The sequence below is a fragment of the Apteryx rowi genome, unplaced genomic scaffold (genome assembly GCF_003343035.1).
Source record: "Apteryx rowi isolate R43461 unplaced genomic scaffold, aptRow1 scaffold_9, whole genome shotgun sequence".
Lineage (NCBI taxonomy): Eukaryota > Metazoa > Chordata > Aves > Apterygiformes > Apterygidae > Apteryx > Apteryx rowi.
This window is the reverse complement of record NW_020451204.1, coordinates 3,636,782-3,658,131: the sequence shown is the minus strand read 5'-3', so window position 1 is coordinate 3,658,131 and position 21,350 is coordinate 3,636,782. Positions and strand designations below refer to the sequence as shown.

The 21,350-nt window shown below is 46.0% G+C and overlaps 1 protein-coding gene across 1 annotated transcript in view; it reads left to right on the top strand.

Annotated features, from left to right (window-relative positions):
• Positions 1-13,311: 13,311 nt before the first annotated feature.
• Positions 13,312-21,350, top strand: part of SFMBT2 (Scm like with four mbt domains 2) — a 98,027-nt gene continuing 89,988 nt past the window's right edge. Inside the window, exons 1-2 of the mRNA XM_026091217.1 lie at positions 13,312-13,483; positions 20,926-21,020. Coding sequence (XP_025947002.1) covers positions 13,378-13,483; positions 20,926-21,020 — 201 coding nt within the window. The 5' untranslated portion in view covers positions 13,312-13,377. The remainder of the gene's footprint in view (positions 13,484-20,925; positions 21,021-21,350) is intronic.

Sequence of the window (21,350 nt, the reverse complement as noted above, 5' to 3'; positions counted from 1 at the left end):
AACGTGAGGCGTGTTGTGGGATGAGCTGTCCTGTTGGAGCTGTCAAGCCTTCCCCGATCGCTTAGGCGCACTGAACTGGGGATGTGGTGGGGTTTTTTTTGTTGTTGTTTAACAAAAACGCTCTGAAATTTCCATGCACGGAAATTTATGCTGCAAAACAAGTGGCTTTACCCGTGCGTGCCGTAGCGAGCAGCGTTTTTTTGCGGAGAGACCCTGAAAAACCCCACGCCGAAAGAGGTGAATCCCAGCTCTGCAGAGCAAGTTTGCAAGGAGTTTGCAGGGAGTTGTTTGTGCCCTTCCYAGCTGCCTTTCGCAAATGCCTTTTCCAGGGGAGCGGAGGAGCAAGGCTGCCTCGGAGGCTGGAGAAACTTCCTCGTTTCGGCGCAGGGAGCAGCTCGTTGCTGCTGCTCTGGGATTGTTTCACTGTGGTCGCAAGATGTTAACTTGCGAGTCAGGCATCTGTGTTTTGCAGCCACGGGAGGCGATGGGAAGCTCCAGCATCGCAAGCTCCCAGTGCCCAGGCAGGGATGGAGGAGCTGCCAAGGGATGCTGGGGGGAGAGAGCCGATCTGCCTTCCCGTTTCCCTCCAGCTCTTGGAGATGCTCTCCAGAAACCCGCCGTGCTTTTATTTAGCAGGAGCGGTTGGAGATGCTGCTCGCCCGCCTTGCAGTGTGGATCGAGTTTTTTTTCCCCTTGCAATAATGCTCTTCTCCCTCCTCCAACCCTATTTTCCCCTCTTCTCTCCATCCCCCAGACCCTGCCAGGACCAAGTTTTGCTGCTCAGGAAAGCCAGCAAACTTAAGCTGCAGGGCTAAGTGGTGGGGAGCAGAGAGGAGGAAGGGGGAGGAGGGTGGGGATCTCTTAGCAAAACGACATAAAATAGCACTAATCGCAAGTGGAGCGGCTTGGAAGGCAGTTGTCAAACAGCACAGCGGCACTCGGGTTGCAAAATCCAAGAGCTGCAGCGGTGGGGGGCCAGCCTGGCGGCTTTTCTGTGGGGTGGGAAGGGATGAAGGCATTGCAAAAGGGGAAGCAGTCTCCCCCCTCCCGCCCCCCCGCCCATTGCCCCAGTGTGCTTCCCCTCGGACAAGACGGCTTTTAAAATCAGTTTGCGCCCCTGGTGCTCTGGGGAGGAAAATGTAGCGGAGAGAGTGGGCAGCTCAGCGGAAAAGCAACTTTGCCTGACTGCACGCTCCGTCGGAGAGGTGGGGATGGAGGGGGGGGGGTGCGGAGATCTGCGGGTCTCTCTGTGCTTGAGGGTCTTGTCCCTCCCCCTCCTTTTTTTTTTTTTCCTTTAGCTTGGAGAGATGTGCTTAAAAAATGGGGAAAAAAACAGCCTAAAATGGCTCTTTCCTCGCAAACTGTGCTTGCCGCTGGCAACACCTTGCTTTGCGATTCGCGGCGCTTGCGGCAGGCTTTGCAAGGAGCAGCCAGGCAAGCCGGGTGCCATCCCCCCGTCGGCTTATGGTCGGGGGCGGGGGGACGCCAGCGAGAGGGGCTTTGCTCATGGGACCCCTTTGCTCCCCCGTCCTTGCTCCTGTTCCCCCCAAAAGGGAGGGGACCCCGTGGCTGCACGAAACCTTTGCAGGCGCCTCCTTGCAGGGCGGGGAGTTTGCATTAGGGTCGGGCGCCCCAGGAGAACCTCCTCTGGGGACTTTTCTCCAGCGCTGGCAGAGGGGTGATGGCCAGGGCTGCAGTGCAATGTGCTTTTGCTCCCGAGAGGTCTCTGGGTGCACACAGATTTGATTCCCTTTGTTGGGAGCAAAGGGGATTAACTGCTGCTGGGCTCCCGGGGGTGGAGGGGGAGACGGCAAGGCAGGTTTGCTCTTTTGGGGGTGGGACCTTGCCCAGGTGAGCAGGGCTTCAAGTGGCCTGACATCCCCCCCCCTTTTTTTTTTTGGAAGCAGATTATTTATGGAAGGGAGGAAAATATTCTGACAAATCTAATAACTTTAATGCTAGTAAAGGATTAGGTCCTAAAGACTCCTYTGATAAGATGGAGGCTCGGTGTGATCTGTTACTAAGTGAAATGCTAAAAGCCATTTAAGCAGATGTGGCAAAGCGATATCAAGAGATTAGCACATTGTAAACAGCAAGAAAATACCTATTTACTGATTTTTAGAGGGTGCACTTGGTAGTGGGACAGTAGATACTCTGAGCAAAACAGTACCATTTCATTTATGTGTTGAGAAAACATTTACAGATATTCAACAGATGTTATAAGGCCGATGCAGAGATGAAGAGAGTTTCACGCAGGTGTAAGAACATCTGTAGAAGGCAGTATATAGTTATATAGCTATGATTATGAGTAATAATTGACTGGCTGGACAGACAGTTGATGTTTTAATGAGACATCACTTATTAAATCTTTATGGTAGTGTTACTAGAAATAGAATAAATGCTATGTAGTACAACTGTGCAGGTAATGAAGTTACAAGAGGATGATACTATTTGCAGCGAATTAACAAGCCTTTCTTGATAGCATATTGTAAAACCGTCTGTGAGGGGGAAAAAAAGACAGCAGGATAATGTTGCTGAAAGGAGGCTGCTGTTGAAGGACCTGGAGAAAGTCCATGTCCCCGCATCCCAGAAGAGCCCCGCAAAGGACACGGYGCTGCTGGCTGAGCTCGGGGCCGTGACCGCCAGAGCTGTGTCTTCACCTTCGGTCACCTCCTCAGAGGGAGACGCCAATTAGGAGGGCTCTTTTGCTGTTTTATGTGTGACACTACCTAATAGGGTTTTTCGGAGGCGGTGAGGATGAAGCTGTGATCTTGTCCCTGCTGTGCTGGTCCAGCACTGAGCATTAAGTATAATGGGGTAGGATCAGGCGACCCGGGCCTTGCTCTGCACATTTCATTCCTGGCCTTTGGWGAACCATCAGTTTTTCGTGCTAGGATGCTTTTTCCCCCCATGGCTTGTGCCCTGCTGAGTGTGCTSGTGGCACAATGAGTATATATATGTGTTTTGAGTCATGATTTCAGGCCTGTTGCCAGCTGAGGAAGTGCTGATGTGATATAATAGGGACATTGGATGTCTGGGACCCCACAGAAGGACAGGATAGTGCAGAGAAGGTGTCAACTTATTTCTTCAAGCACTCTTTGCTGGCTAAATTCATGTTGGTGTAGGGTGGAGAAGAGGTATGGAGACTGGCCAAGGGAGGGTTTTCAAGGGTGGTGACTGATGGAGGCGAATGGTTCTTGAATATGTCCAAGTGACAAAGGAAAGGAATTGTGGGAAGCTCCAAAGAACAGGACAGGCAGCCAAAACTTGAAGTAGTGAAAGGATGAGTCTGAAGACACACAGGGAGAGTCCACCTAGTGACTGCAGTGGCCACGTTTTAGATGACCTGAAGGCGATGGAGGTGTCAGGGGTCATTTAGGCACCAGGGGTGTCTCCACGTACAAAGCATGTCAACTGCTGCAGGAGGGTCCTCAGTGCTAAAAATGAAATGCTTGTCATGAAATGAAATGTTGTTAATAGTAATGCTATYAGCAATTATTGAGTTTGTTCCATCATGGTAATACCCTAGTGCCCAGCTTCTGGAGCAGTTTTTAAGGATTAGAGTAGCCTATGGTACATTGCCAATACTTAAATCTCAGTGTTTCGAACTGTTCTTCTTTGTACTGCAGTCATCTTTGACCAAACTAGTCAAATCCAATTCTGCTTTTTGAGAGAAGGTTTCCATTTACTTTGTTTTCCATATTTCAGGTATCACTCCTACAGCGATAAAAATGTTTGGGTTGCAAACCAGGGGAATGCAGAAATATGAGCAAAAAAATGGTGTCACTGACGTTTAAAAACTCATGAAAATGTTTACTTTGAGATTGGCCTTTTGCAAGACCTAAACAAAGCACTCTTGGGTGGATTAGTTTGGAAAGCATGTTCACAGTTATTCCATTTTTATGAATCAGAAACATTTGCTCTAAAATTAAATAGTAATAAAAAGAAAAAAAAAAACAAGCAGTTCTTGACAGCTGACTGAGAGATCATTGCTGAGTAGGTGTGAGCCTTAAAGTTATGTGCAGAATACTTGCTTTTTTTACTTGCACTCATAATTCTTGCTTTCATGATTAATGCTGTTAACATCATGGCGTGGCTTAGGCAAGGGAGTCCTAATTGCTTGAGTAAAAGTCCTGAGATCCAATTTGAATATAAGTTATTGGAAAGTTTTTTTTTGTATTTGTTTGCTTAGCAGAGTGGAATTCCCTCCACTAAATCCAGAAGCTGAGATTACCCTGGCCCCTGTAGTGAAGGAGATGAGACGGGATGACCATGTGCTGAGTAGCCTTAAAGTCTAGGGAGCCATAAACCCCTTGCCAGGACTTTTGGGTAAAAAGCAATAGCTTTCCTGCAAGCACTACAAATAACCCTTTGAAGAAAGAATAGGCAGAAGTAATATTTAATTGTTTCTTGGAAGAAGGTGTTTTGCACAAGTCCCATTTCATTTGTGAGCTAAAGGTAGGACCTCAGTGTAGATGTTAGACCAGATTCCGCATACGCTGTTGAATTGGCATTGATGGGACACGAATTGCAGGTGACCTCGAGTGGCTCGGACATTCTCCATCGTATCTCGTAGGGGCCATGAGTGGAGGAAAAGGGAATCCGATTTGCATTTGGTTAGAGCAAAAAGTTAGAATTGGCCCCATAAATGTGACTTGCAGGTCTCTGGATTAAAACAGCTCGTGGAAGTTGATTCCAGATAGGTCTTGCCAGCAAATGGTCTCCTCGCTGCCATCGCATGCCTTTAGGGAGAGACAGGTCCTCTTCTCACCTGCGTTGTACCAAGGGATGGCAGGAGATGGCTGGGAGAGCTGGAACTTTTTTTTTTTTGGCAGATCCTCTCAGTCAGTGAAGCTGTTTCTGGATGTAAAGTGCTGAGAGGGAGGCAAGTGCTTGTAGGCCTAAGCCCAAATGCTGATCAGCTGTGCTGTTCAGATGAACCGAACGGTGCCAAGACCTAAAATGTCATTTTCCTAAAAAGTGTTGGAATCAGATGGCAGATGTTTCCTGGATTCCGGTTTGCACCTCTTATTTTTTTGGAAAGCTGCTCCGACTGCTGCAAAATGCAACGACATAAAAGGCAGAACTTATTGCCCCGGGCAGTGGGAGCTTTGGCTGACGAGGGGCTCCCGAATGGGTCCCTAAATTAGATCCACCAAAACAGTGTTTTGCGTTTGCCTCTGGGTGACTTCTAACACTTGGCAGCTCCGTCCCGTTCAGAGGGTCTGACTGATTTCAGTCCACGTGGCTGGTGCCAAATGAGATGTTTTGGGATGATAAGCAGCTGTGCGTGCTCAAGTTGCCCATCTAAAAGGCTTAGTCATTTCAGCCCTGTTCGAAACCCAGAGGTGGGGGAAGACAGGCTGTTGCAGGCGGTTGATGTTTCAGCTGTGCTTCTTTCCTGCGGTTTTTTTTTGGCTGTTGTAAAGGGTGTCGGGGATATTGACTGGGTCTTCTTCAGGGCCCTGCTTCAGCTGAGCGCTTTAGGAGATGCTTAATTTTAAATGTATTGCATTCCCAAAGCGGTCGGAGGTCAATGGGCTCTCAGCACGTGCGGAAGTGCTTTTCCAAATTGGGCCTAAATCATGGAAATCACCTGCTGAATAATGGAAAAGGCATCGGCCACCTAATACGTGACAGAACAGCTGGAAATGAGAAGGGTTGGTGCACAGTGACCTTCCTTTCCCTGGCCTGGCACCTTCTGCTCACATTTATATCCATGCAAAGAGGATGTAAAATATTAGTGCTGTGACCGGAGGGGATTTTACAGCCACTCGGGATAAGCGTAAATAATGCAAGCGTAAGGCAGGGTGAAGAGGCACCCGCTCCATTTTGCAGCTCCCTGCAGCGCCCTGGGGTGCTTTGGGGCCCGATCTTGCACCCCAACCTGCTTTCAGTCCAGTTCTAGGTCCTTAGGCTACCTTCATCCTTAGGGCAGCTAAAAGTGGGCTAAGGACCTAAGCCCAGTGCCCACCTACCTGCTGGTCATCTGCCTCATTTTGCTGCCTAATACTGTACTTTTCACTGTAAACAAATTAGTTGATATAATTAGGTCTATTATTTTACTCTCTGTCTTATCTCACTGCTATTTATCTCTGTACATATCCTGGACTCGGTGGTGTGCCAGGTTGGAAGGATGCAAAAATTGCCTTGTGAAAGAAGTTGGGCCTCATCGGTGTGAAAATGTGAGGCATTCGACCGCGGTGCAAGCAGAGAGGAGTGCAAGGACCTGCAGCCACCACCTCGGACAATCCTTTCTCCAAGATAGGTCTTCAGAGAAGTTAGTTCCCTTCCTTTTTCCCCTTCTGGATGGCTAATCCAGACCTTTCCTGCTCTGATGGGTAAAAACTTTCCTCTAATTGCCCATCTCTGCATGTTTTCCCTCCAGGGTTAGTCCTTTCTTTTCCATGCTGCTGCACAAATGATGCAAAAAAAGAAACCCTGCATGATTTCAAGAGTGGAAAGATCAGCCGTATTGGATGGCTGGAGGAAGGGACCTCCATGGGTTGCGCAGAGCATCTCTTATCCCGAGGCAGGATTAACTGTACCAAGGTTGCTCCAGACAGATCTGTGTCCTACCCTTTCTCAAAAAGGGGACTTCATGCCCACACAGTCTATTCTAGTTCTTCATCAGCCCCGTTTTTAGAGAGTTTCTTTCTTGTGCCCAAATCAAATCTCCCCACCCCTGCAGTTTAAACCCAGCCCTTCCCATTCGACCCACTAAGAACATGGAGAACAGATTATTCTCTTTCTCCATTCAGCTGTTTTTTTTTAAAATATATTTGAATATTGGGAACATTCCTAGTTCTGCAGATTAGATGGGTTGTTTTTTTCTTCCATGCTAGAATATGTCTGAACCAACACAGCCCTGTTCAAAGCAGTGATTTGCCCCTAATAAAATCCTGCAGGGTGTTCAATATGAAAGAGAAATTGTCACTTGCTATAAGTGGAAACATTTGGTGAGGGGAGCCCTCAAATAAATAATATGAAAAAAAAAGGACAGGAATTTGCAAGAAACGATCCTTAAAAGGTTTCCAACTGGTACTTTGTGTGAGAAGAGAGACAGGCTCTTTCTCTAGGAGGTGAAAGCTGCTCCTTGATGTGTTCAATAGCCCTTCCGAATGAGCCTCCATTTGCATTGTGCAGATGCTCAGGGGGTGTAAATATTGTGAATATTGTGGCAGGCTGCCACTAGCAATCCTGCATGAAGCATGTTTTCATTTAGGGACCTCTGCCTAGAGGAGCAGACTTCCTTCTCAGCCACAGGATCAGTCCTGTGGATCCTCATATTAAATGCAATGGGATGATTTGCAGCGTTGCCCATGAGCTAGGTTTTTTGGGGGGAAGCTGGAGGCTGCATTTATTGCCTTGCAGTGTGTATGCTCTTAGAGGTGGTCTCCGAGCACTGAAAAAGGTCACCTGCATCGCTCAGAGCAAGGGTCAGAGATCCAGGCTTTTAGACCCGGAAGGGAATGTTGTTGACTTGACCTGAGCTGTAAAAAGCAGAGTTTGTGTGAGTTGTGATTTGTAGTGTAGCTGGCTGGGAAGACCAATTCCAGCATGCACTGGGCCTGGGATGCGAGGATTTTGAGGCTAGCAGGTGATGGAGCCAACCAAGAGCCTGGTGAGCGCAGGGCCACAGGAACACAGGGTTGGGTCAGACCCTCCAGAGGCAGGGCAGAGTCCCAAGGGGAAAGGAGACGCCATGGAGAGGAGGGGTCATAGGTGGGCAGGAGATCAATGCGGTTGTGGTTTGCCATGTCTCTCTGGTGACAAGAACATGCCACTCAGAACGCTCTCAGAACACGTTGCCTGGATGAGAAGATGTCTTGGTGGGTCACATGAGGAGACAGCACACCATGGCATTGTTCCTGATTGAGATCTTGCAGGCGGTTCCTCCTGCCCCTGACCAACTCACATATATCCTGCTTGGGCTCCCACCTGGGCCTAGACCTAGCCCCAYAGGATTGAGCTCTCCTTTGCCCTGCTCTATCTGCAGAGCCAGTGCCATATAGCACTGGAGCTTCTCACTTCTTCAGCTTATTTGCTGACAAACGTGGGCGTCTAAAATCTTGGCAGGCGCTGTGCAAACACAGTCACCTCCTGAGGCTAGTTTGTCCCATCCAAACTTAGGACAACTGACTTAGAACGCACAAATCACCCTTGGAGATGCCTGTCTCTCTTCTGCATTCAACAGATGCCTGTTGTCTTCAAAGGACTGAGTAGTGACGTAAATCCCACCTGAGGTGGGTAGGATTGGTTCCTTGTAGTGCTGAATTTCATGGGGATCAGCTGTGCTGGAAAACCCCACAGTGAAGTCAGTAATGGAGTATGTATGTCCTGTATTACCACCTTCCTAGGCTTCTGCTTCATCTCTTCAGTCCCAGGTGCCCACATTTTACAAGAGGCTAAGCCATTTGGCCAGGTGGGGACAGTAGTGAGGACATCCAAAAATGGTGAGTTCTGGAAGCAGGGCAGAAGAGGAGATAACTAAAGTGACTGTTTCAGCTCTGAGGTCCTGCTGAGGAAGGGTAAGTCTCAGCACCATCCTATCCTGCCTCTTTTTTTTTGAGAATCTCGGTTAGTTTTCTAACTGTTAAGGCAAGTAGATCTGTTCTCATTTTTTTCAAAACAATTTTCTCAGTCTTTTTGCTGTGGCTTCTTGACTCATGTTCTGCAAAAGGCTTGAAGGCAGTAAAGGTTACATGAAGAAATTGCACAGTGCCTGACTGAGGGCACTGAGTGACACCTGCAGATGGTTTCACCAATAAAGTCTGCTGGGGCCACCCCATGTCCAGCTTCCCTCCAGCTTGCTGGAAAAAGGAATCCAAGGAGTGAATCTGGGTTCCTCTGACTGATGAGACAAAACTTCTTTAGGAACAGGGCTAAAGGCTGTTCTCCTCCTCGGGTTCCTTATACCCTGTGTCTAGGAAGGAGAACTGAAAAGGCAGTGAGCCCTGAAGATGCCTGTAGATCCACCTTCCCGCCTAGCTACATCCCTGGCAGGGGCTGTTCACCAAGGACAAGGAGTCCCACCAACATGTACTGGAGAGAAGGGAAGTTTTTCTGGAGTAAATCTGGGGGAGAGCCCTAGGGTGCTTAATTTGTGTGTGTGAGTAGGCGACTGATCCCTACATGGGCTTATACCAAAGGAAAGCAAATGAGGTGGAGTCAACAAGAGACGAGAAATGTAAAGCGGTTCGAACGAGCCAACGCCAGCACTTATGCAAAGAGCCAATATTGATAGAGATGACAAGGCAGCACGTTAGAGATAATGGTGCCGCTAAGACTGACAGCCGTGGGAAGGAGCAAATAAAAGAGATTCTTTTTATATTAGCTGTCTTTTTCTGCCTGTGAATTAAAGGCTGGGTCTGAGTTATGTGCCAGGGGAACAGTAGCTGCGTGGGGGAAGCATCAGATCTGTCTGAACCGCTGYGTTGCAAAAACACCGTGCAAGGGATCTAAAACCTGCGGATTTTTCTTTTTAGACTGCGTTTCCTAATCTTTTTCTTTGTGTTCCTGGCTAATGTCGTGTCACCTTGAGCCTCTTACATTGTTGTTTCCCATCCGCTGGTTTACAGGCTGGTGGTGTGGCTTGCGGTCCTTAATTTGGTTTCCAGTGGATACACATTTCTTCGGACTGCCAGAAAAATCAGAGTATGRTGGTGTGCGTTACTTGCTTAATGCTGCTGATTGCAGGCCAGTCAGCGTGCTACTGTTAACAGTATGGCTGGGGACTCTGTTTGAAGTGTTAATTAGCAGCAATTAATAAGAAGAGAAAAATTAATACCCTATGTCAGCTTTCTGTGCTAGTTAGTTATATCAACACTAAGGCTCAGAGCTATACTGAAGCTTATGTTTGCACAGGAGTTTGGTCTTGCTTTAACGTTACATTGGGAAGATACTTAAATATTCTCCTACTGTATAAAATAAACTAGAGTTATATCCCCAAATCAGGAGATAAGCTGTAGCCTCTGACAGATCCAGTCTCCTTGGGATGTGGGTGCTGTCAGCACGACGTTCCAAAAACAAGGCATTGTCTGTAGTGACTTCAGGAAAAAAAAAAAAAGGCATTAAAATCTAATTAAACAAACAAAAAGCACTGGAATTTTACCTGTTGATGTTGCTGACGTTGCTAACTCTGGCTAAGAAATTCTTCATCGCCTCCTCTTCAGCTAGGAGGGCTCAAGCTCAAACCCAGATGCTGCCGCTGAGAATTGATTTCTGCTGTGTTTTGTTCCCTGGAGAGGACGCAAACACTTTGGGCAGATTCCTGCTGGATTTTCCRTAGGGTTTCTTGGGTCTGATGTGAAGTTCACTGGGCACGAGYCCCTTCTCATGGGTCTGGTGGCAGATTTGGGGCATGCCTGTGTGGGCAGTGTCCTGTTACTTGCTTTTCACCGGTATAAATACCGTGGCTGTCTGAACGGCCCCCTTAAGATTTTTATCGGTTCATAACTTTGTCCTGTCAGAGTAATAGGAGCGTCACAAGGTTTAACTATGCGGCCAAGTAGCTTATCTTTCTTCTTGGTGTTTGTATTGTTACCCCTGAGTTCTGCTTAACGTGATTGATTTGGCGCGTTTCAGTTGATCTCTCTTTTAATATACCCAGATTACCTTCCRTCACTGTCTGGTCCTAGGCAAAAGTGAAAATAGCTGAATCCACCCAAGGTTTAGCTTCAGCTAACACCTCCCCTCTTGTCTCTTCTAACAAGCTTGATGTAAAATCCTGATACTTAACCAATTTATTATTAATGATATTTACGGAAGTATTCTCTAYTGCAGGATAAGTGTTTTTTGRCTTTCAGTAGACTGRTTGCTTCTAGTTTCATAGTTAATTGAAAGTTAATATACACTGGGGATGAGTGATATATATGTTCTGAGGTTAGCTGCACTCAAAATACTCATAGTATATAATACACTTAATTCATTAGCAAGCCTCCTGTCAACAAAGAATAAAGATGAAGTACTGTAGTCGCCATCACAGTGGGGAAGTGATCATTATTATTTATGGAGTGCTCAGAGTATACTAAGCACTTTTCAAAGAGGCCAACAAACATATTGCTCTAAATAGGTTTACATTCTCTCTTGTTTTTTTTTTTTTGTTTGTTTGTTTTAATGTTTTTCTTTCCATTATTAGGTTTCTTTGAGATGAAGAACACAAATTGCTGATAGAGGTCTGACTTTGACCAAAGAACCATCAGTAGAGGGTTGTATCCTTGGTATCTTCCTTCTATCAGTGGTGTTTTGTGAATCACCCATGGTTTTTAGCATGGATTAATTGCGATCACCGCAATGCCGTTGTGATAACTCCAGCAGACAGTCCCACCACGGTTCAGTTAATGAACATCACCGCTAGACTTTTCGTGCTCCTCATCTTTTTCAGTCCCTGCTGTAACTGCTCACACATGTCCATTTTTCTTGCATTTTTCATTTGAACGGCCTTAAAAACTGGGAACRAAAAACCTACGACAAAGCACTATCCCTCTTTCTAGTTTATAACCACCATATCTTGCCCTTCTGAATATGCTTTCTGAGTAGTAAAAGTTGAAAAAATCCCATAATATTTTTACAATCTTATTACCTCCTGCTTTGCCTGGCCTCTGGCAAGAAACTGCTTTCCTACTTTTAGTCAGGTTTCTTGAGGAGCATTTGGTGTTGCTGCTGCCAGCGTAGTCCTCTAGGTCACGCTAGTCCTGGAGGCATCCGCTAATAAGCGGGACCAGTCCTCCACATCCGATATTCTGCACGCACATCTTCCCCAACGTCTGTCTTTGCTTTAGCATATCTTGTATTAGTAGCTGCTTCCCTCTGTGCCCATAACCCAGACTCTTGGTTTCTCTTTCTCAGTTTGCCTTTGATACCTCGTAATTCATCACCAGCTCAGTGAGTTTTACAGAAAAGCTCTCTTTGGAGTTCTTTTTTTAACAACTCCTAAAGTGTATCTCTGGGTATTGTTTGTCTGGTGGCTTACTCTTGCTAGAAATATATTCCTTATTTACTCTGGTATCTGATTCAAGATCTGTTCAGTATGTATTGCCCTTCTTGTTTCATTTCTCATCTCTGCATGTTTTCATTCCACAATAYTTTTTACTGTGGTCATCCCTTCTAGAAGAATCTCTCCTGCCAGTATAACCCAATATATGCCTGCGTTAATATTTGCTATCTAGATGGAGCTAACTGGTGCAGTTTCCTTAGATCAGCCTTCATTCAAAAAAAAAAAAAAAGAGTTGCAGCCAGCACTATTTCATTAGGGTAGCTATATTTTGCATGCTGAACTTTATTTTCTAGACTTTTTCCAATCTCTCCAAGTGTTCTCCTTTCAGTGTTTCCTTTGCTACTCTATCACAAATCTTCTCCTTCAGAAATTTAAATATTTACAAAATGAGTTATTCCTCATGTGGTGTTAGCCATTGAAAAGTTGGATGCCAGAGGCTGAGGTTGTCAGAGGATGTCTGAGTTGGCCTTTCTTGGGTGTCTCCATTGGCATGGGTTATGGGCTTGTCGTTGAATATTGCTGATGCTATTATCTCAGCGTCTTTTCTGGTAGTGGTGTTGTTATTGCTATTACAATATTACAGCTGTTACTACTTTATGGTTTTATGCCTGTGACRCACGGAGGCCTCTGTCCTTGGGTTTCTGATCTTGAAGGTTCCCTATAAACACATCACGTACAGATTGCACTGTTGAGCACCGAACTCTGCCCATGGTRGAAGTGTGAGGCTTTACTGGAAAAGCACTTGTTTGTAACGGGCTGTCTTCTTTGCTCTTGGTACCCAATCTGTTTARATCGAAACCAGCAATGAGTGCATCTTACGTGCTCCAGGTTGCTGTACACAGAGGTTTGGTGCCCTCAGTGGGAAGCTGGCAGGAGATAGTGCCAAAGTGTAGACAGTGAGTGACAATTAGCTTAAAAGAACCTATCTCAATTTTTCCTTTAACCATCTTGCTTTTCCCTGGTACAGATCTTGTGTAGGCAGACAGATGAGGTATAAAAGCTGGGGATGAAGTAAAAGATGAGATGCTGTGCTTAGAGCCTGAAATCTAATTCCTAATTTTTCATCGGCTGATGCAAGTTCTTGAACAGGCCTCCAAGAAGGGAAAATGTCCTGTGTCGTGGTTCCTCATCCAACTTTACTTCACCTTGGAGGAAGCGTTGGTGAATGTTTGAAGTGTTCCACATTGTAGAAAGAGCAGGACTGAAGGGTTATGATCAAAATGCAGGAAAACTTGAAATCTATTARGAATGGCTGAGGGAATGGGTTGGTTTAGGTAGAAAAGGTCACTCATGATTTCTTTTTCTTTTCATTTAGCTTGTCCTCTAGGAAGTCCCTGCTGCAGGATGAATTAGCAAGGGAAGGACTCTTCCTCTGAAAAATGGAGACAAGGGCGTCTTTCATCGCCAACATGCAAGAGACCCAGCATCTCTCCCCGGAGAAGGGTCAGAGCCCGGCCAATGGCAACAGGGAGCAGTTTGATTCAGGTGGGTTCTTCTCTGTGCCCAGTGGTCACCTCCACAGTTACAGCACTTCGACTGACTGTCTGTAGGGGTGGGGACAGCCAGTTCAGCAGTGGAGCGTGGATGGAGGCTGTATGCCTTTATGGATTTTTTTTGAGTCATATGAATTGGACTGTGTTCCACATCATGGAGCACTCGTGTGGGTCCCTGGTTGATGGGTTGGGAAATTTGAGCTTTTCTTCTTCTGGATATCTTTTACAGGAAATGTTAACTTCTAAAAATTTAAATAAAAAATAATAGGAAATCTTGTCCCCCCCCCATTTTATTTTTTGGACTTTTATGGTTAAAGAGAAGAAATGAATATTCAGAAATTACAATATTTCCCCTCCATTTTGACCCTTCATCATCATTTCCTGTAGAATTCTTTTTTTTTTTTCCTCTGGGGTGTTTCAGATGAGGAGACTTCACAGACATGCCCAGCCAGGAGAGCTGGTTGTACATTGTCCGTGTGCTCCTGGGTATAACTGAACACTCTGCAAAGCTCTGAGGTGGGGRCCTAAAGGCTTAAGTATTCAGTTGGCTAAATTTTGGCATCTTCACACTAGATGTAGAAGAGTCACCAAAGCTTCCATTTAGGGTCAATGGAGAGAAATAGATAATGTGGTTCCTCTCATCCTAATGCTCAGCTCCAAAATGGAGCAGGCAAATCTCAGTGTAAAAGTACCAGTTTCTCTCCACTGACTGAAAAGGGACTGGTGGGCAGCTGCCTTGGATGCAAGCATCCATGTTGTAGTTATCTAAAGCTAAATGAGATGAATCTTGTCCCATGGGATTCCTCCTTTGGCATGACRTTTGCCTCTGGGCCCATTGGGGTCCTACTGAAAAGCTCAGGGTCGGGTTGACCATTGCTTGTGTTGCCTTTTTAGATGTCAGTATGGCTCTAAATGACTGGAGAAAATCACGGGCTATAGGTGGGCTGTTTTTATATAAGAATGAGGTATCTGTTTTTTTGTTTATTAGTACCTAGGAAGGCGAGTGGTGTAATACTGGTTGGCGGTGGTCTGGCACTTAGGGYGCCTGCGTTGAATTCCCACTCCTTCCTCACATGTACCCCATGGCATGGACTGAGYGACCAGCTTTTCTGTGTGTGTGTTTGTGAGGCTTCCTTGCCTAGGAGTCAGATAATTAAAGATATGGAAGCCCCTCAATATAGATTTACAAAGAGATCTATATGCCTAATTTTCACAGAAACCAAAGGGATTTAAGTACATAAATACTCCTTGGGGCCTGGCTGCTAACTTCCAGTGATTTCTGCTGGAATTGGGTGATTTAACTTCCAATATCGAGTCTTAAYGGGAGGAGACTGCATCTTCAGTTGAAGTTGCACATTATGGTCAGAGCTGACTTGCTGTCTTTCTGATGCCAAAATGGGAGGCCCCTCTTTCTGCTATCTCTTCTCTTGCTCCGTCTCTGCTGCTCATCGGACCTCRTGCTGACTCAGTCCAACTCACTCACTCAGCAGAGAGCTAATCCAGGAAAAAAAGTGAGTAATTTTCTGCCAGCTTTGTGAGTTGACCTGGCTGAGCATAGGGTCCTGTGAGTAYCAGAGCTGGAGTAAAAGATGATGTGCTGGAGAGRAATGGGACCTCTCCTGGTGGCAGTGAGTTGTTAGTTTGGCTCAGCTGTAACCTATAACTTTGTCCTTGCTGCGTGTTTGCGCAGGAGAGCTCAGCTGATGAGCTTGGGGAGCACAAGACTGAGCAATCGGTACTGAGCCATTACTCTGTACAGAAGGGTTCATCTTCGCATGGCAATGCTTGTCTTGGTCCTCATATGCTTGAACTTTTTTCCAGAAATCTTTTAATTTCTGTAAAAGGGATTGTTGACAAAAGGATCCCGAGCTGTGAATGGCAGATGAAAGTCTTCGCTTGCAGATGGGCCTCCTGTCCTGGAGAGTGGTGGGGGCTTGGAGTGCAGGCTTGGGAGCCTCAAGCAGTCTGTGGATGTGGCCCTGATTTTTTTTTTTAAAGGTTGCGTTTTTTTCCCCCAAGAACATCTGTTGAAGGAACCATGTWCACACAATTTTAAAAAGCCTTCAGGACTGGCTAAAGTCTGCATCCATGGAAATCGGTGCCCTCGCCGGCGGTGAATCGCTGATTAAATGTTCCTCAAATACGACAGCAGCAGTRCTACGGTGACTCCACTTTGCTTTCAGAGTCTTTTGCACCTTTTGTCTCAGATGGTGCTGTTTGTGCTTTATTGTTCATTGCTGWGAAGTCCCCTGCAAAGCTGTCTGTTTGGTCCGCTCCTTACCGCTTCTCACTCAGCATCTTAGAAATTTGGCTGCCCACCCTTCAGTTTCTTCACTTCTCATAGTCATTTGCTGACTCAGTGATTTTCCTGTTTCCTTGGACAATGGGGATCTTCCTTGTTAGAAAGATACGAAAAGCTTTTGGATTTTCGCCGTGTTCACTAACAAGTTGGGGGTGAAGAAGAGGGGAAAGAAGGGGAGGGGGAAAAAAAAAAAGGCAATGTGAGATCATGCCATGATTGAACTACAAGCTCCGGTCTGGACAGTGATGTTGCCCATAAGCTCTTTAGGGTGAGGATGGGCCCGTTTTGTACTGCCCCTTGCGCAGTGGAAGTGGTGGGGACACTCTTATATTGCCTTGGATAAGTACGTAAATATTGTTCTGAGTTCCCTTAAAGCTGTGAAAGAGAAAGAGGCCCCCTTCCAAAGAGTGACTCTTAGAGATGACAACCGAGGGTCATCTTAAGTTAAAAGTCTGAATCTGGAGCTGTGGCATCTTAAAACGCCTTAAAAAGCTTAGTCTTCTGATGCTGCTTGTATCGCCAGTGGAAAGAGATGCACCTCCAGAGAGCGAGTCACCTCGTTTTAACATGGATACCTCATTACCTTTGCATTGAATTGCCTTCTGGAGTTGCCTGCTTCTCCCCACTGAGCTTAAAGCAAGCTAAGCCTGGTGGGAGCAGAGGGGGGCATCTAAATCCTGGTTGCCTTCAAGAGGCAAACCCCTCTCACGAGATGAGATTCATATCCACTAATTCAGACATGTCTGGAGTAGACACTCGAGGCCTGATCCGGTTGCTGCTGGATCCATTTATATTCATGGGACAGGTAGGATGAGATTCATTTAGCTGACTGTAGGTGTCTGTTCTGGAGCAGGAGGACCTAGCCTGTGACTCCTAAATTTTTTTTAGAGTATGTGGACCTTGGTGACTCTCCCAAGGCCATGCAGGGGGTTTGTGGTTGATCAGGGTTCCCCCCAAGTCCTCGCTTAGCGTGCTAACCACCAGACCACCATCACCTTTCAGTTTTCTGTTCACTGACAAAGTCATGAATGTATCCAATGACTTTAAATAAGTAAAGCCAAATGGCATAGCGATTTGCCACAAATGCTCCAATTTTGAAAGATGTTCTCCTTCAGGCAAGCCTGGGAAAAATCTATGCATTTGGAACAACAGGTTGTGGGTCTTTTATCCCCCTTATTTCCTGTAGCTGCCCATCCTGAGAGGTTGATGACAGCTGGAATAGTTGCATTTTTATAGTGATAATGCACAGAGGATCGCAGAGCACTTTAAAACCATTGAGAGGCTCACAGGTAATGACTTGTTGATTTTTATTTGCCAGCCTAGGCTTGTTTATACAACACCGTATTGTAGGCTAGCCAGGCTTGACTGTTTCATTAAAAAAGAGCACTGGGCCTAAGCACCAATAATTGGAAAAGGAACTGATATGTAAAATAGGCCTAATGCCAAATTTGTCATCTCGCAGGGAGCTCTGTGAAATTCTGGCACCTGGGGCTTTGCAGCTCTCCAGCAAAGCCAGGACTTTGTTCTTGGAGCGCGTGACTTGAGATTTGATGAATGGATTGGCTTTGTGATCACCGTTCCTTGAGTGGGCACAATCATTGTCGTCGTGTATTAGAGACTTYGCGTTTAGATACCTGCCTTTTAATCTGGGGATCTCCAGACACTTGAGAGAGATCAGCAAGAGGTGTCCTCCGCTCCTCAGTAGTAGGGCTTTTTTGATCGATTAGGGGGTTTGTGTACAGTCCTGTTCCATACCCTGATAGGGTTGGGAGCATACCACCGGATCTAGACCTTGGGCTGATCTGATCCCTGGGCCACACTGTCTCTGCTCCGCATGGTCCCACTGCAAGATTTTTAGAAGGGAGCAGAATCCATAAAAATGATTTGAGAAACTTAGAGTCCCTTCCAAATCCTTTGTGATAAAATGAAGCAAAATAAAACACTGATGCCATGATAAATGAGTTCTCTGACATTATTTTTACAGACCTTGTAAAAGTAATTTCCTGATAAAGTCTGCTGATAAAACACTGTAGAGGAGCCAGATTTGTGATGTGTCAGGCAGAAATGGATTGACAGCGAATGAAGCCTGCAGCTCTCTGCTGTGGGGAGAGCACTTGCTCTGCCTCCCTCTGGGGTCCTGAAGCCTCTTTATTTGGATTTAGAAAGGAGAGATCTGGGGGATTTTTAAAAACAAATGTTATTTGTGAGTTTTGCCGGATTGGATGTGAACATGCTACATATGAACGGATGTGCCAGCAATGTCCAGTTGGCCTCTGGCACAGACTGGGGCTGTTTCGGGTTCAGTACCTGATCTCTGCTTTCCCCTTTTCCTTTTCTTTTACATCCTATCTGGAAGCAGCAGGGCCAGTGACTCTGTGGTGGTATGCCATGTGGCGGGGTAGGTCATGATCTCATTTATAGTCTGTTAGCACTGCACCAGAATGGGTAATAAGAAGGGTAGGTGGGCTTGTTGCATCCATTACTAACATCTGTAATGCTAACATAACTAACTTTCTGTTGCCAAATTCTGGAGAAAATACTGTCACCCTGGAGACATTGCTCCTTACAAGGGCTGGAGATTATATACTTATTATTTAAAAATCCCTTGGATTGTCTTCTGGGAAGGAATCATTTCCACAGAAAGCTAGAAGAAAGAGAGATACTTGTCTAGACTCGCCCAGCAGATTAGAGCAAAAAGCAGGAATGAAAAGCGTGAAAATACATGGAGCATCAAGGGCTGAGGGAAATGTCTAGTGCCCTAAGTGGAGCAGCTGAGGAGAGAAGATAGAGCCCAGAGCTGACTTGGAGATGTCCTGTCCAAGTCAGATGTCCTGACTTGGAGATGTCCTTGGGGATGTTGAGCAGCCCAACCCAACATCATAGAGCAGATGGGTGCATCAGTAAGGAGAAACTGGGCAAAGGGGATCCATTACCAAGGAGGAAAGCCTCCAAAACCTGCAGCTACGCAGGCTCTGGATTGCCCTGAGGGCGGGTGGCATTTTGTTGTACTGGTAGCGTGTGGAAGACATTTGTAGTTACAGCTTTTTGCCTTTTGCTTTTCACATCAGATGCTGCCTCTTCTCCACAGAAATATTAAGGACTATAGTCAAGTAGCTTAAATTCCTAAGACTTTGCCAGCAGAGAACTAGGTACTTCTCAGGGATCCAGAAGAGCTATGGGAGGTGAAAAGGGAGATTCTGATTGAGGAGTTAACTAATGAGAGTCAGCAGGCAACAGCTGACACAGAGACTGGGGTTTAGGTTGCTGGAATGTGGCATTGAAATACCTGTCTCTGGCTCCCTGAACTTCAGCGACATTTGGTTACTGACTTTTAGTGGGGCTGGGTTTGGTTCTGCTCGGGATAGAAAGTTGCTTATGCACAGGAGTAATTTTAAGCCTGGGATGAGTGGCCTCCTCCCCATCTCTGCCTGTCTACTTCTGGGCTACCATGCTTTATTTTAGAGGCTAAGCTTTTGAAATCTCTGGATCTGGTGCTTCTCTAAAACATTAACTCCACAGAGTTATAGATTTTTAAGACTGAAGGATTGCCCTGATCATCTAAGCTGCTTGCCCACCTGCTCGATACAGATGAGGGAAACTCTTAGTAATTTTTGCACCAAGCCCCTGCCTTGTGACTAAGCTGGRGCTTGTCTTTCAGTCAAAAAATGAACAAACCCTTCATTCTGGTTTGACTATTTTAAATGATGTAGCTTCTGTCATGCCTGGAATTTTTTGTTATGATTGCAAGAAATAAAACCAAACCTATCCTTTACTTCTGTGTTGATTTTGCCTATTTTCAGACTGTAGTCACGGGCATGTGTTATTTCTTGTCCTACTGAGCCGGAGAGTCATAAGAGTACCCATCTTGTCACTGGAGTAAATGCTGATTTACATCTTCATATTTAAGAAGGTTAATTGAGTTTATGGCAAGGAATCAGACCTTAGTCTTGATACAGCAGTGTGCAAAGTGTTTAACAGTGGTGATGGCTCAGTGCTCCTCCTTGAACTCCCAGACAGATCTTTACCCTCTGCCAGCTCTGTCTCGAAAACCCTCCTCTGATATACTTTTTTTCCCTCGCATGTATACGTCTGGCTCCATGGGCAGCAAATAAAACCTATTTCTTCCCCTTTTAATAATGAGAGATTCCCATTGCACAATATAATTTTCTGGTTCTGAAAACCGGAGACCTGTAGCAATAATTGCAATAAATTAACCCTGCCGTTTTCTTCATAAAACTGTCTGGGGAGGTTTCTTAATTCAGTTTGTCATGAGTCACTTTAATTACATCATGACCGCACTGATGAATGTTTGGGCAGGTAAGGGTCTCACCGAGTTTGCCTGATAAATGCTTATTGCAAAGGGCTCATTGCTAGACTGTAAATATTTTTGCTCTGGGGATGAAACCGAGGTTTGCGAGATTGCCTGGAAACAAAATGAAAACAATCGGATTTGGCTGATTTTTCTGTAAGTGAAAGACGATTTATTTTTAATTACTGTGTGTGTTTCCGCAATGCTCTGAGGTCTATGCTCCACTCCGCTTGGTGTGGGTATATAACAGAAAGTAGTAATGTCAGTCCTTCTCCGTGGGGCAGGATCGGGGCAATGGGGAGGAGGTTTGATACAGAGCCCCAAATCTGCTGAGGACGGGGGACAACGGGGCAAAGACAAGAGCAGGGCGCAAGAAGGCAGCCGCGGTCTGGTGAACGGCGCTGGGGKTTTTTTTTGGGAGGCAGCTGTAATTAGCACTCATGGAGGACCCCTGTTTGTGGCATGAACATGGTCATTGCACCCTGGGACAGCTGACAGGCAGCCAGGTGCCTTGTGGCGAGAGAATCGCCAAATGAAAAGCACAAGAGCACAAGCGCCTTCTGCAGTAGGACAGAGCTTGTTCCCCTACTGCTGTGAAAGCAGAGTCGTTTCTGGTCTGGAAATGTTGGCCGCTAAAGTCGCATAATCTCCTGAAAATATAATGAGAGCCAGTCAAACTAAGCACAGATCTTAAAAACGAGCTCTCTATTTTCTAGTTGCTATTCTTACCCTCAACATGTCATTGCAACTTTTGCCTTCTTTGGCTATGTGGTGGTTTGCTTTTCCTTTCATTATACCTTTTTTTTCCCCCCCTTTTGAGCAGATGAGGGCTCAAKCATTGAGGACACAGACTTCAACTGGGACGAATTCCTGGAGGAAACCGGGGCCAGCGCTGCTCCCCACACCTCGTTCAAACACGTATGTACTTTGTTGATGCCTTGTGAGCTCTGCGCACGTTCCTTCTTCTTGTTTTCAGGGGGATCCTGGGCACAAATCAAAGTGGGGACTGACCATTTCAGGGAGATGGGGAGAAGTCAGCCCTCTGTGCTTCTCTGGTGGCTTCATCCCAAAACCTGCTAAAATCGCTGTCCTGCATCTTACTGAAATCCTGCCTCTTCCCTTTCCATGTGCAATGGTTTTCAGTGGGAAGACCTAGGCTGCCATCACAGTGTTCACCTGCTGCTTGTGCTGAAGACAGCTGTGAGCTGCCTAGGTTGAATGCTACATCGTGCAGAGCTGTGTGCCTTT